Source organism: Siphateles boraxobius, unplaced genomic scaffold (genome assembly GCF_051911475.1).
Source record: "Siphateles boraxobius isolate OS27281-9 unplaced genomic scaffold, OSU_SipBor_1 12, whole genome shotgun sequence".
Lineage (NCBI taxonomy): Eukaryota > Metazoa > Chordata > Actinopteri > Cypriniformes > Leuciscidae > Siphateles > Siphateles boraxobius.
In genome coordinates this window covers 32,436,251-32,452,867 of record NW_027508722.1, presented here as the reverse complement: position 1 = coordinate 32,452,867, position 16,617 = coordinate 32,436,251, and the positions used below count along the sequence as shown (strand labels likewise).

The 16,617-nt window shown below is 41.1% G+C and overlaps 1 protein-coding gene across 1 annotated transcript; it reads right to left on the bottom strand.

The window, feature by feature from the left end:
- Positions 1-10,582: 10,582 nt before the first annotated feature.
- LOC143714212 (uncharacterized) lies at positions 10,583-13,976 on the bottom strand. Its single transcript, XM_077205288.1, has 9 exons — positions 13,832-13,976; positions 13,549-13,670; positions 13,263-13,399; positions 13,088-13,181; positions 12,818-12,929; positions 12,167-12,390; positions 11,853-12,021; positions 11,131-11,258; positions 10,583-10,880 (listed from the first exon to the last, which is right to left on the bottom strand). The coding sequence occupies exons 2-9, from the start codon at positions 13,603-13,605 to the stop codon at positions 10,587-10,589; spliced, it is 1,215 nt and encodes a 404-aa protein (XP_077061403.1). The 5' UTR covers positions 13,606-13,670; positions 13,832-13,976; the 3' UTR covers positions 10,583-10,586.
- Between the last annotated feature and the right edge of the window lie 2,641 nt (positions 13,977-16,617).

Below are 16,617 nucleotides of genomic sequence, written 5' to 3'. Positions count from 1 at the left end.
TTTTTTATCATATTTACCAGGGGTGCCATTAATTCTGACCACCACTGTATACATGACAACGCACATCCTGCGACGGACTGTCATGATTGTGCACAATGCGATATTGATGCTAAAACGATATATCGTGCAGTCCTACTCAATATACAATATTTGGGGCATGATATTGCCCAAAAGAAATTATTTCAAATCGCCCCTCTGAATATTCCTTTATGGCATTTTGTGAAAGGTCCAGAGAACTTGTCACGTTTTCTTGTCATTTTCATATAAGATTAAGTTAATGCCAAATATAAAATGTCCATGCATTCACAAAACTCATTTGGATAAATACAAAAAAACTTGAATCAATCACATTGGAAAGCCTGTCAGTGATGTGCTGTAAAGTATAAGGAAAGACACCGATAACTGTAGGACTATTTCATAGTTGAGTCATTTTATAATAAAGACATGTAAATATATATATTTTTAAAGATCTTGTTAATAACTTTGCTTAATATTAACATTATTAGTAGTAGAATATAAATGCTTGCAAATTTTCATATGAGAATAGAGTGAAAAAAACAGCTCTATCTAAAACTTTTCAATCAAGTCAAAGGAGTACAAGCTCCTGTTGTAAAGTTATAGTACACAGGACACACACATGAGAGGTACAGCCTCTCCCTACTTACAAAATTACAAACAACCAGCCTGAAAACACATGTTGTATGAAGATTTGCAAGACAATGTCTATAATAAATAGTGTGTGTAATTTCTTCAGTACCGTCAGCAGAACCGATAACGTCCAAGCTTATCGATACTGCGGTCTTCCTTAATTTGCCCAAGGGCCCATTTAATACCGGGTTTCCGGTGGATGGCATCAAGATCTTGTCCTGAAGAATCACAGGGCCAAACGCTAGGGATTATATCTCATCTGGTAACAAGAGCATAGCCATAACTTTAAGGACTCTAATTATATCTTTACCCTTGATATTGCATTGAGAATATAAATTCAAACTAATTTAAAAGCTAAGAGTATGAGCCATGCGTAAGCTGGCCAGATATCTGTGAAAAATAACTTGCGTGCCTAAAGTTGTCGACCCCCTGAACCACATTCAGCATTTATAAGTTAAAAGAATTTCAGTATTTATCAGTAAAAAATACATATAAATAAATACCTTTGAGTTGGACAGTTTTGTGTCTGTCTCATTGGCCAACATAATTCAAAACAGACCTAGAGAAATAAAATAAAATATACCAATGACCATGGTATCCTGTTATCATTATAGTTAAATTAATTATTATAACTAGGACTATTAAAACATCATATTTGTCACATTCTCATTTTCCACTAGATATTTTCCTCTATATTCTCATCAGGAATTTCGATTTCGGCACGCTCTGTAGCAGCTGAGCACTAAGGAGCGAATGTACAGTGACGTGACATCGCTGCCAGATTCAAAGTGTGCTTTTGCGCTATGGCTGGCGCTGAGCCAAAGACGGACGCGCTCCCCAGAAAGCAATGAGTCGGCGGTCCGCTATCGGTCCTCCGGCGGTGGCCATCCGCCGTTCCGCCGCCGTTATATCGAAGGCGGACCTTCCGCGGGCCGTCGTAGGCAAACGCTATTTTCAAGCGATCTGCCGCCGCTTATTGTATAGGCCTACATATATATATATACGTGCGAGGGCTAATTTCTATAAAGATCCATTCAAATTCATAAAGAAGTTATTCACCAGTGAGAAGAATGGCACTTTAAAAGCATCTAGGGTTGAGCTAGAGAGATATTTGGAGGAAACGCATACAGATGCAAAAAGGCATGAGCCTATGTCAATTCCGTCAGACATCCCACCTGTCAATCCACCAGAATACCAAATGGAGGTCTGTGCACCTAAGTGGAAAGAGATAGAGCAGGTGATGAGAAAGGCAAGGGCTTCATCATCTCCAGGGCCTAATGGAGTTCCGTACAGAGTGTACAAGAGTGCTTCAGGAGTTCTAAGGATTCTGTGGAAATTGATAAAAGTGGCTTGGGAAAACCAGGTTGTACCTAGATCATGGCGCCGAGCAGGGGGAGTCTTTATACCCAAAGAAAAAGATGCTACAAGCATCAGTCAGTTTCGCCCTATTTCACTATTAAACGTCGAAGGCAAAATTTTCTTCAGCATTATTGCTCAGAGATTGTCAACCTACCTATTAAAGAATGGCTTCATTGACACTTCAGTTCAAAAAGCGGGCATTCCAGGATTCTCAGGATGCTTAGAACATATCAGTGTTATCTGGCAACGAATACAATCAGCTAAAAAGGAGAGGAAGGAGCTCCACGTGACATTCCTGGATTTGGCTAATGCATATTGTTCAGTGCCACATGAGCTTCTCTGGGCATCATTTGATTTTTTCAGGGTACCGATGTCGATAACAAATTTGGTGAAAGCCTATTTTGGAGATTTGCAATTTAGTTTCTCAACTCCAGAATTCAGCACTACATGGCAATGCTTAGAGGTTGGAATAATGGCAGGATGCACCATTTCTCCACTGGCTTTTACCATGGCAATGGAAGTAATCATTAGGGCATCAAAATGGGTAGTAGGAGGAGAGCGCTTGGCTCCTGGGATGCGACTACCACCAATCAGAGCATACATGGATGACATGACAACCATGACTACAACGGTAGCCTGGACTAATCGGTTATTGGGGAAGTTAACAGATAATATTGAATGGGCACGAATGCAATTTAAGCCCTCTAAATCAAGGAGCATCTCAATAGTTAAAGGCAAGGTAGTAGATAAAATATTCTTCATTAATGGTGAGGCAATACCAACAGTTTCTCAGAAGCCAGTGAAGAGTCTAGGGAGATGGTACGATGGGGATCTAAAGGACACAGTTCGGGTGGGAGAAGTTAGACGACAAGCAGTGGAAGGGTTGAAGAGCATAAACAGCTGTGCTCTACCAGGCAAATTAAAACTCTGGTGCTTTCAGTTTGGTCTACTGCCAAGGTTGCTGTGGCCACTGACTGTGTACGAGGTTTCTTTGACAACAGTGGATAAGCTGGAAGCGTTAATAAGTTCATACATCAGGAAATGGTTGGGAGTTCCACGCTGCCTCAGCAGAGTGGGACTTTATAGTAAAGGAGTATTGCAGCTGCCAGTCTCTGCTTTAACCGAGGATTTTAAGTGTGCCAAGGTCAGACTGGAAATTTCTTTAGCAGAGTCACGCGACAAATGTGTAAGGGAGGCAGCCCCTGTGGTAAAAACTGGTAGAAAGTGGTCAGCAAAGAAATCTGTAGTAGAGGCAAAGGCTGACCTTCAAATTGGGGATATCGTGGGACAGGTACAGCATGGAAGAGGGGGTTTTGGGAGCTCAGTTTAGCTCCTCCTAAATGGCACAAGGCAGGCCCAGCTCAAAGGAGGAAGCTGGTAGTCAACGAGGTGCGAAAGCAGGAGGAGAGGATGAGATGTATAAAGGCCATTTCCCAGGCCAAGCAGGGAGAGTGGATGAGATGGGAGAGTGTGGAACAACGAAAAATGGGCTGGCAAGACCTTTGGTCAATGGAAGAGAGTAGGATCAGTTTCCTTATTAGGTCACCATATGATGTTCTCCCATCACCGCAGAACCTAAACCTCTGGGTAGGAGAGGATCCCTCTTGTCCTTTGTGTTCATCACCTGCCACATTAAGGCACATTTTGACAGGATGTAAGGTGGCTCTTAGCCAAGGTCGGTTTACTTGGCGCCATGACCAAGTATTGCGATGTTTGGCTTTAGCATTGGAAGGCAAGCGTAGTATGACCAATAAGTTGCCGCCTGTTCTAGCAAAACATTACACGCAGAAGACAATATTCCTCCGCCCAGGCGAGCAACCACCAAGAAAAGGTGCTAACACCAATTCTCGCCCAGGACAACTGGAAGCTGCTAGGGACTGGAAGATGCTGGCTGATCTTGATCAACGGCTTATTTTTCCACCTGAGATTGCCACCACTAACCTACGACCAGATATTGTTTTGTGGTCTGGATCAGCACGCATTGTTCAACTGATAGAGTTAACAGTGCCATGGGAGGATGCGGTAGATGAGGCATATGAGAGGAAGAAATTGCGGTATGCTCATCTGGCCACTGAAGCAGAACAGCGAGGATGGAGAGTCCAGGTTTATCCAGTGGAAGTGGGTTGTCGAGGTTTTGTGGCACACTCTACAACCCGGTTCCTCAGAGACGTCGGATTCAGTGGTCAAGAGTTGCGTCGCACAGTAAAGAACTTATCTGAAGCAGCAGAAAGGAGCAGCAATTGGCTGTGGTTGAGACGGAAAGATTCTAGCTGGCTGAGTACAGGCCGCCATGCTACGGTTTCGTAGAATTCTTGAAAACTTGAAGGGTGTTGGTTTATTTGTATAGGTTGTATAGTATTTACAGTCATTACGTTCCTGTGTATATTGCGTGAATGACGGGAAGTTGGGCAGATATTGTGTTTTGCGGTAGGTGGTATGCCATACGGAACCGTTGCCACTGAAACTGCATATTAACGCACCAGTGGGGCTCGACAGCCTTAGTCAAACGGGTTGGCGCGTATGGTTGGGTTGCGGAGAGATTGTGAGATTGTGGTTAGGTCTCAGCAGCACTGTTGGTTATTTGTAGAGGTTGTATAGTATTTACAGTCATTACGTTCCTCTGTATATTGCGTGAATGGCGGGTGGTTGGGCAGATATTGTGTTTTGCGGTAGGTGGTATGCCATACGGAACCGTTGCCACTGAAACTGCATATTAACGCACCAGTGGGGCTCGACAGCCTTAGTCAAACGGGTTGGCGCGTATGGTTGGGTTGCGGAGAGATTGTGAGATTGTGGTTAGGTCTCAGCAGCACTGTTGGTTTATTTGTAGAGGTTGTATAGTATTTACAGTCATTACGTTCCTCTGTATATTGCGTGAATGACGGGTGGTCGGGCAGATATTGTGATTTGCGGTAGGTGGTATGCCATACGGAACCGTTGCCACTGAAACTGCATATTAACGCACCAGTGGGGCTCGATAGCCTTAGTCAAACGGGTTGGCGCGTATGGTTGGGTTGCGGAGAGATTGTGAGATTGTGGTTAGGTCTCAGCAGCACTGTTGGTTATTTGTAGAGGTTGTATAGTATTTACAGTCATTACGTTCCTCTGTATATTGCGTGAATGACGGGTGGTTGGGCAGATATTGTGTTTTGCGGTAGGTGGTATGCCATACGGAACCGTTGCCACTGAAACTGCATATTAACGCACCAGTGGGGCTCGACAGCCTTAGTCAAACGGGTTGGCGCGTATGGTTGGGTTGCGGAGAGATTGTGAGATTGTGGTTAGGTCTCAGCAGCAAGAGGGAAGTAGAGGTCAGTAAGCTGGGCTGAGTTGAGTGGGGGACGGAGGGGGGTGACTCTGGGACGCCAGAGTCACTGTCGAGCCCTCTTGAGGTGTCGTGGGCTAGTCGACGAAACACTGAGGACGGAAGGTGCCCACTTGAAGACCCTAGAGATGTTCCCTACTCCGCTCAATCCAGAGGGTTGTTATGGGGGGACCGCACTGTGGTTGCAGCCGTTGTGTGTGCTGACGGGCAAATACACTATTAACACCAGACAGAAGGAGATTCACGTCACCAGATGGAAAGAAGCGTAAATGAATGGAGAAGCATAGGTTACTGTAAAGCTACGTCTTAGTTGGTGCTTATCTTGGCGAAAGCCGAGTACAAATCAGCATGACGTTTTAACATCTACTCTCGTGTAATGGAAATCATGAAGATCTGGATACGTCCAGTGACTGCGGTGAATAGTGCTGCTGGCAACAAGGGAAAGACCTTGTGACAGCCTGGAGAGACAGCTGACAGGAGGAAAGAGACCCCAATGGGGCTGGTAAGGGTTAGCTACCCTTGTCGTCAGTATCCAGCTCTGTGTTTACAGGATGCTGGAGACACCAAGGCTTCTGAAAAATTAAAGAGGAAAATACCCCTAGAGTCTGCGAGAGCAGGGGCGGAAGATGACTCAATGGTGGACAACATGGTTAACGACTTTGGAATGGAAACGGATATGATTATGGAGAGTACTTCACAAAAGACTAGTTCAGGTTCAGCAGTTAGCAAAGCCATTGAACTCCAAGCTTGTGTCTGTGGCTGGAGCAAGGCGACAACGGTCAGGGGTTTGAAGATTCATCAAGGGAAAATGAAATGCTTGAGGGAGAAGGGACAAGGGCCTCGCATTGATCAGTACTTCTTACGGAGTCAGTCAAGTCAGTCGAATGAAATCCAGCGACAGGAAGCAAACCACAGTTCGCAGGATATCAGCACCCCTGTCATAGAGGAGATGAGGGTTTGCACAGTTAGTGATGAACACATTGATTCTTGTGAACCCGGTCAGACTAACCAGCATAAGAGAGAAAAGAACCTCAACGGGCATAGGCCTGGAGTTAGATGGCCAAGAGCTAGTGAGAAAACTGCATGGGACACGGTAAACACAGATCTATGCTTTGCATTGGAAAGATTAACTGGTACAGTTGAAAAGAAGCTGGATAAATTTGGGCACATCATTTACGCATATGGAAGTGAGAGGTTTGGTGTGGAAAAAAGGAAGGAAAAAGTACAAACTACTCCTGGATTGTCTAGACGGCAGCAGAAAATTGAAGGGTTAGTTAGAGAAAGGAGACAGCTGAGGAAGCAATGGAAAAGAGCGGAACAAAGTCAGAAGGAGGGACTCAATCTCTTACAAAGGGCCATAAAAGATAAGCTTGCAACATTACGCAGAGCTGAGCGCCTACGGAAACGCTACAAAAAGAAGGAACGTGCGAGGGCTAATTTCTATAAAGATCCATTCAAATTCATAAAGAAGTTATTCACCAGTGAGAAGAATGGCACTTTAAAAGCATCTAGGGTTGAGCTAGAGAGATATTTGGAGGAAACGCATACAGATGCAAAAAGGCATGAGCCTATGTCAATTCCGTCAGACATCCCACCTGTCAATCCACCAGAATACCAAATGGAGGTCTGTGCACCTAAGTGGAAAGAGATAGAGCAAGTGATGAGAAAGGCAAGGGCTTCATCATCTCCAGGGCCTAATGGAGTTCCGTACAGAGTGTACAAGAGTGCTTCAGGAGTTCTAAGGATTCTGTGGAAATTGATAAAAGTGGCTTGGGAAAACCAGGTTGTACCTAGATCATGGCGCCGAGCAGGGGGAGTCTTTATACCCAAAGAAAAAGATGCTACAAGCATCAGTCAGTTTCACCCTATTTCACTATTAAACGTCGAAGGCAAAATTTTCTTCAGCATTATTGCTCAGACATTGTCAACCTACCTATTAAGGAATGGCTTCATTGACACTTCAGTTCAAAAAGCGGGCATTCCAGGATTCTCAGGATGCTTAGAACATATCAGTGTTATCTGGCAACGAATACACAGTAAATTTGTCAGAGTAAAATTTACTCAAATTGTAGAAAATTTTACTCTATGCCAGATAACATTTGGTCCCTCTCTGAAAAGAGTAAAAGTTACTCTTTTGATAGAGCAGTTTTCCCAGAGTTAATTATACTCAATTTAGTGATACAATTTTACTCTTTCCTACGATATTTAACTCTATTTAGTGTTTTTTGAAATCAACTCTCATGCTATTTTACTCAGTTCAGAGCTACAAGAAAATGACTCTTCTACTTTTTAACTCTGTTCAGGGGAACTTCAAATTTACTCTGCCACAATTTACTTCCCCTCCAGAGTTGTTTATCATCAATTATGAGTAAACTATAAAGAATAAGTTATTCTTCTGAATTACACCATTCATGTTTTACCCTCAAAAAGTAATAAAAATATAAATGAAAAACTTGCTTTGTCTGAAAACAAAATCAACAACTGTATGCTCGTCTCAATTTTATTTTTCAAGCACCCGTTTAAACAATGTTGCACTTACACTCAATTAACTTAATCCAACAATGTTGCACTTACACTCAATTCACTTGTAATCCAACAATGTTGCACTTACACTCAATTTACTTGTAATCCAACAATGTTGCACTTACACTCAATTCACTTGTAATCCAACAATGTTGCACTTACACTCAATACACTTGTGATCAAAAATAAATAAATAACAAAAATAACAATAATACTAAAATAATAGAAAATTGTGATAGTGATAGTGTAAGAGGAGAGATGAAGAATTACATGAAACAATATGGTACAATAAACAAATCAGAATCACAACCATAAATCATAAGGATGTCAAACAACTTGTGGTGCAAAATATCCCTAATCTCCAAAACAGAAGGTGCTTCTGCGGTATGTGCAACTTTGTAAGCATGGATATGTTCAGCTAAACAAAACGTTTTTAGTGCAGTAGTAATCAAAAGGACCTGCTCATCTTTGATAACAATATTCTGGATTACATGAAATACAGGCATGTCATTTTGAACTTGAACACAAACCGCTAACCCTAACCGGTAAGTATTTCCACAGCGCTTGACCCATTTCACATTTAGGACCTTAGTCCACATAGGTACATTAAGCTTCTCAGCAATTACAGCACCAACTTCCAGTTCATTTAAGGGAGCCATTTTCCCAGGACCTAATTTCATGTCATTTGGATCAAATGTTTGCCAAATGTAAGCAATTTGGCACTGGTGTTTTTTAGCTAATGTTTTCGTTATGTTTTTAAAACTTTTCAACTGTTTTTTAAAAAAGTTATGCTTTGCTTCGTAACGCATGCACCAACAATGTAGCAGTGGTCCAATTTTCTGCATACAACTGGGGTAATGCACCATAAAATGATGCTTTGGCAACAAGTTCTTATCAGGAAACAAATGCTTAAATAAACTGTGATGCTCTGCAATCAGGTGTTTCAAATAAATAGTGATAACAGTGGATAAAACTGAAGAAAACACTATATTGACTATCTGAAGCAATAAAATAAACAAATACCAGTGCTGATCATTAGGACAGACAAGATCTCCAAACATAATGGGTAGATGACGCAGTAAACACCAGCTCTGAGTGGCATTTAAGCTCAAATCATTTGAACCCTCTCTTAATGCTAAACCAGGAGGTTTGTTGTTTTGCTCCAAGAAGCCATAGTTGAAACTCTGAATTCTTCTGTGTACTTCAGCTGATGTGGTGTAATTGTCAATCAGGTGCTGAATTAGTAATTTCATCTCATATTGTGCAACACCCTCTAATATATCATGCATTATATCAACGGAAAAATTTGTAGTAGTGTGGAAATATTGCAACGAATTTAAAAGGCAAGACTTTTTAACTCCCATTACATAAGGTAGAATGGGATTGCTCTGCATAATCTGACAGTGTTCAGCATGAAGTTCTTTAGTTCGCACTGACATCTTTGGACTATCTTCACTGAACTCTGTCTGAAAGTCTTCTTTCTCTAGTAGGCAAAAGCGACAACAGTACCTAGCACTGAATGATTCTACAAAACCAAATAAAGTATGGACACCAAGGTTGTCACCAGTAACTTGGACAATGGTTCCATAAACTTTATGATCAAATAAAGGAATCTGAATTCCATTGGTTTCCAGTGTTGAGATATCCTGGACAAGCGGCTCTAGTATTTTATCAAACCCATATGTTTTGATATCTTGTGCATGAAATAAAGCGACTAAATGGATATTTAATAAACTCGAATTGTATTTAGGGGAAATATTTCTAAGGGTAAAATAGATAGCTGCTAATTTATGTATTTCCTTTTTTGATCCAAGGGGGTTTGAGCATTCAAATTCATCAAAAAAAAGCTGGATCTGAACCGCATGTTTTTGTTTTGAGAAGAGCGCATGATTCTTAAAGAATTCTCCATCGTGTATGTCATAAAGAAAATTTGGTCTTTGTTGTGAATCTCACGTCATCATATCTTTAATGTTAGGGTGTTTATAAATCGACTGTAATGTCTCAAGAATTGGTATATATACAAATTTATCCTTAACAATGGTTTGGGCAAAAGTTCCAATTGTTCTGTTACGCCGTGTAGCAAATCTTGTTCCGAGGACATATTCAACAGGATCTATTTTTCCCCATTTATCCGAAAAGTATTGCATTCTCTTGCTCTCAGTGTTTAATGCCACAAAAGGATTTTGCATTTTTTCAAAACACTGATCAATTTGAGACTCAACAACACTTTTTATGGGCTCCTCTAAAGATAGGCTGTTTTTCACAGATTCTTGAGTTTGACTATGAATGTCTCCAATCACTTCTTCTAGAGCACTAACAACATAGTTAATAGTTGTCTCTGCGACACCAGCAACTTTAAGTTCAGCTACCACTGTTGCGCAACTGTTAGCTATATTTGTTTTTAGGAGTACAGACTCACAAGTTGAATTTTGGTTTGGTAAAACACCTACATCCCCTAGTGAAATGGAGTTGGCGTTGGATGAGCTTTCACCATAATCGAGGCGTGAACGGTCAATTGCACAACACTTGCTGAGATGCTTTCGTAATCCAGAAAAACTATGATAAACATGTGAACAACCTTTTTGGGCACATTTTAACTTCAAACTTTTTCCTGGACAAAGGCCATGAACTAACTTAAAGTGCCTTATAAGGGCATTGGCACTAGCATGCCCCCTTTTACATATGAAACAAATCATCTGCTCACTGGAGCATTCTAGCTCTTAACTCTACTCTAGGACACTCTAGGATTCACCTTGGTGGTTTCAACATCTATGTCATAGACAGTGGTTTGCAGAAAGCTATACACAATGGTAAGTTCCTGACAGTATGAGGTGCCAAAGACAAAGTGAGCTTTGAAAAGCTCATCAACACAGGCCAGTGAATTAGAGGCCTTACAGGGCAGAGCATGTTGGTCAATCACGATAAAACAAGACTGGACCCTACTTCTCTTTGGCCCAACAACAAGTAGATACGGCTGGAGACTCTCTCCAATGGTATCCAAGTGCCCTTGGATACTGGTACCGGTCTGTGAAAGAATGAAAACACATTAGTGCCAATGTGACTTAAGATACAGTGATGTCTTCCTCCAAAGTTTCTTTATTACATACTTCCAACAGATTGTTACTGTACTAACTAGAAAAGAATAGCACAAGAACAACAATTTGGAGGATAGGTGATCTATAAGAACCTGTCTGAGAAATAAGCAAGTTCAAGGTCACACAGTAACACAACATTATGAACTAGTGTCATTTGATCTGCTTCATCAGTAGCTTCACCTTGATGAATTTCACAAGACAATCACATGCTTTTCTCGCTGAGATCTTTCCCGGCCTTTTGCGGCCTTGACTTGAGGGTGGCAAAAGGTGAACCAGCATCAGAATGGAAGACATGTCGCTGTCCCAACCTGAAGACAAGGAAAACAAAATAAACACATTTGTTTTAGGTTTTTAGGTAGAAGGGGATGAACATACCCTCCTACTCAGTTGAACTAGTTTAACTTAGACTTAACTTCACTTGGATGATGTGTCAGTATAAATACATTAACCACTCCAGTACTTTAGTTTATACTGCACACAGAATCAGTATTAACAGCACATTCATGTCCAAGTCTTGATGACTACAGATGTGTGGATGAATTAAGGAGAAAAAATTTACAGATATTGAAATAAGGTCATAGAGTTAAACTTTATCTACTACATCTCAACCACTCAACCATAGTTTTGTTATTAAGAGACCCAAATGAAAGCCATTTCAAACTGTAAATCTGCAACTCCTGTACTAGGTCTTTGAGAGAAGATCAGGGTAGAAATGTTAGAGAAACATGTGATTTTCATTCTGACAGTTTACCCATTGCAAGTCTGTGTTGCATATGAATCAAGCATGTCTAATAGGTAAAGTTGTGACCACAATTTAAACTTTATAGATCTGAATAAACCTATGCTGTCATAAATGCATAACTTCCAATTAAATAATTTAAGTTATAGCACAATATAGTTACCTTCTTCAACTTCAGTGGCTTCAGCATTTTGGATGAGGTCTTGGAGCTCACTAGTCTGTGTGAGGCCACGGCTCTGTGCAATAACCTTTGGTTTTACGTTGGTAGACCACTTCTCCAACAACTTTGCAGAGGTCGCATCACCAAATAGAAGTCCAAAATCTTGATCAATCTGTACAAAATGCCAAAGATAATTAAAGTAGGAACCACAGTAGAAACTCACGTTTTTTACCTAATGAGCCTTGATTACTGCAGAACAACAATAGCACTTAATTTCATGTATGTTTTCATGTTTAAAGATTTGAAGTGTCACATACCAAGCCTGGTATATCCTTGAATCGTGTGAAAATAGATAGAATATCAGATGACTCTTTAGGGTCGTGCAGCATTTTCTGGCGATAGGCCAGTGTTAACCTCATCTTTTCCTTTACCACTGCCTCATCAGCTGTATGCTTCATCAGGGCAATTGCTTCCTGACACTGACGTTCATCATTCAACCAGCTGTCTTCTTTGAAGGGATCCCTGTCAGTAGTTGGCCCACCTGAAAGTATTTAAGACAATATGAAAACAAAATATTTTGTTCCTTTTCTTTCAAAAGCACAACACATTTATACCAGAACTAGATGACAGGAAAAAACATAGAAAACATGCATATACAGTATCCCAGAGTGGGATAATCCCAGAGTGAGAGTGAGAGTATCCCAGACTTTTAAATTTGCCCAACATGGATGATTATACAAAACATATTTGCATTTAAAAAGAACAGCAATTATATTTTGAAGAGATACTATGTAACACTCGACCTTATTTACATTATGACTCAATGACTGACCAATCTGGAACAAAATAATACTTCAAAGACAGATGAGTAAAATAACCAAGTTGTATGTTCAATAAAAAAAGTTACAAAAGTTTATTAAGCCTTCCATCCAAGCTAATAAATGCAGACTAAACGTCAAATCTCGCACCTGTTTGTGGTTGCCGTTGGCGTTTCATCCGTCCCTCTGATGCTTCTTTCTGCAGGGTTTTTATTCTCCATGCCAGATATCCACTTCCATCTTCTGCATTGTAATAATGCTCCTATGACCAGAACAATACACAGACCTAGTAGTTATACATTACACAATTAAGGAAATAAATACCATATGAATAATAATGTAGATAATCTTTACTCTGCAATATACAGAGTATATCATCCTCCTGTAAATCAAAAAGATTGAGAGGCAACAGCTACTTACATAACCAAGCTTGCTCCTGGGGTCAGCCAAGTATGGGAATAGGGAGATGATTCCCTTTGCATATTCTTCCTTCAAACGTCGGGAAGGGCTTGTTCTATACACACACACACACAAACTAATTACAACCCATAACATCATAAACATCAATTTACAAATGAATGTATGAACAACCTACCCATGTTCATTTGTCAACTGGGCAACCAATATTTTCACCAAGTCACGTCTTCTGCCATCTGACAGACTTTTAGTGCGCGTGTATTCGTTTATGACCTTCTCGCCTCCAGGGCTGCTCTTTAGGATATCTTCAATCATCTGGAGGGGGGAATGATGTAATATTGAGCAGAGATGAGAAACATTATTAACAACTGACAAGTGTGTGTATATAGTTCCAAATATCTTTACTATTTAAATAATTCTATATACAGTAGATATAATTCAGAGGCAAGATTTGTGATCCTTACTTGGGCAAGGCAACGTTCCTCAGCTTGATTTTTTTCAGGAGGACTTCTGATCAACATTGCTGTGTCATCAGACTATGATGTGCCCTCAGTATCTCCTAAATATGAGCTTAAGCTTAAAGAATCTGCAATATAAACCATATCAATGGTCTGAAGATGTTCATACTTTGATTGCATGCTATAACGGCAATTGATAATTAGTCGAATAGACATATTATTAGCCTATGCAAATTGGTGAATATCGCTGAGAATAAACAAAACTTGATAAGCATGTCAAGCAATTTACCATCAAGGGTTGCTGTGCCTGGGATGAAAATTTCTAGGACACCAATGTCTGGTCGTGTCAGCAGATATTCGAATGCTTCCTCATCAATCTCTGTCTTTGAGTCATCAAAGACTTTTACATCCATGGTAGGAAGATCAAATTTCTTGGCAACTGAAGGATGACAAACCATTGGGAAATTGACAAAGGCCAGCAATGCCAAAGGAACTAAAAAAGTTATTTTTATACCTCATAAGATACAATCATACACTTATTATATTACTATTAAAAAAAATTTAGAGGGAAAAGTATTAATAATATTAAAGGAGAACTCCGGGAAATGTTTAAGTTAATCTTGATCGTTAGACCTTTGTGAGTACTGACTATAGAAAAAAAAACGAACCGGATTGGTGCTTGCTACGCGGAGCTGCGACCGCGAATGCCCAGAGCTCCCACCCAGCTAAAACGGCAGCTATGGGGGCATCGACATAAAGAGCGTTTTTGAGCCTCTTAACAGACACAAAATGCAATTAAAATGTCTGTCCAACATGAACAGGGATCCTACATGTGAACAAGATGCGTTTAGCAACTTAGCCATTGTTTCAACACACCTAAATAGTCTTTTAGACGGCAAGCTGTAGTCTCGCGCTGCAGTCCCGTGCTGTAGCCGGAAAAGGTAAACAATGTCCAGGTGGGAGGAGCGTTGATCATGTGCGACGAGTCTTCGTACATGGAATGGCATTTTTCTTCAAACGGCCCCGCTGTGTTGAGTGTGTGTAGTCATCCTTGTCAAAGTGTTCACTGCAAATGCAGTAATCTTTAGCGCGTAGTACTTCTACGGGAGTTTGCATATCAAGTTGAAATACAACTAGCCACAAACTGCAGAATCTCGAGGTCATGGAAAGGAAGACGATGAAAATTTAAGCTCTTATATTTTCGCATTCTGTTGTCACAATTCGGAAAGGCACAAACACGAACCATTTCTTCTTCACTTGTAAGTGTCACCGGGTGAGAAATAGGAACTTTAGAACCGGGATTTGTTGCATGGGGGAGCGACTTCCGGTGTAACACCAGGCCGGTTCCGGTGACATGTCATGGCCGCCGGCATTGACGAGCGCCAGCTGCGGACACCAATCAGGCCGTTATCAGTTAGCACATGCGGGAAGAGGGATATATAAGGAGAAGTTTGAAGACATGGGGGTGGTTCTTGGTGCTTAGTTTTCACGTTGGGTTCCCCTTGGCGTTCTTGTCAGCAGACAACAGAAAGCAGCAACCGCAGATCAATATTATTAGCCTATGCAAATTGGTGAATATCGCTGAGAATAAACAAAACTTGATAAGCATGTCAAGCAATTTACCATCAAGGGTTGCTGTGCCTGGGATGAAAATTTCTAGGACACCAATGTCTGGTCGTGTCAGCAGATATTCGAATGCTTCCTCATCAATCTCTGTCTTTGAGTCATCAAAGACTTTTACATCCATGGTAGGAAGATCAAATTTCTTGGCAACTGAAGGATGACAAACCATTGGGAAATTGACAAAGGCCAGCAATGCCAAAGGAACTAAAAAAGTTATTTTTATACCTCATAAGATACAATCATACACTTATTATATTACTATTAAAAAAAATTTAGAGGGAAAAGTATTAATAATATTAAAGGAGAACTCCGGGAAATGTTTAAGTTAATCTTGATCGTTAGACCTTTGTGAGTACTGACTATAGAAAAAAAAACGAACCGGATTGGTGCTTGCTACGCGGAGCTGCGACCGCGAATGCCCAGAGCTCCCACCCAGCTAAAACGGCAGCTATGGGGGCATCGACATAAAGAGCGTTTTTGAGCCTCTTAACAGACACAAAATGCAATTAAAATGTCTGTCCAACATGAACAGGGACCCTACATGTGAACAAGATGCGTTTAGCAACTTAGCCATTGTTTCAACACACCTAAATAGTCTTTTAGACGGCAAGCTGTAGTCTCGCGCTGCAGTCCCGTGCTGTAGCCGGAAAAGGTAAACAATGTCCAGGTGGGAGGAGCGTTGATCATGTGCGACGAGTCTTCGTACATGGAATGGCATTTTTCTTCAAACGGCCCCGCTGTGTTGAGTGTGTGTAGTCATCCTTGTCAAAGTGTTCACTGCAAATTCAGTAATCTTTAGCGCGTAGTACTTCTACGGGAGTTTGCATATCAAGTTGAAATACAACTAGCCACAAACTGCAGAATCTCGAGGTCATGGAAAGGAAGACGATGAAAATTTAAGCTCTTATATTTTCGCATTCTGTTGTCACAATTCGGAAAGGCACAAACACGAACCATTTCTTCTTCACTTGTAAGTGTCACCGGGTGAGAAATAGGAACTTTAGAACCGGGATTTGTTGCATGGTGGAGCGACTTCCGGTGTAACACCAGGCCGGTTCCGGTGACATGTCATGGCCGCCGGCATTGACGAGCGCCAGCTGCGGACACCAATCAGGCCGTTATCAGTTAGCACATGCGGGAAGAGGGATATATAAGGAGAAGTTTGAAGACATGGGGGTGGTTCTTGGTGCTTAGTTTTCACGTTGGGTTCCCCTTGGCGTTCTTGTCAGCAGACAACAGAAAGCAGCAACCGCAGCGAATATAAAGTGTGGGGATGTTTGTGCATTGAAGACGGGTGAGTGATTGACACATGGGACTGAGAGGACAGAGTGATTAAGGGCCGCACTGAGGATCTATGCTGTTATCAAGGAGAGAAGTTAAGTGCACTTTCCATCAACGTACGAAAGGGTGATGTTATGAATACCTACCAAGAACATTTTTTAATACTGACTT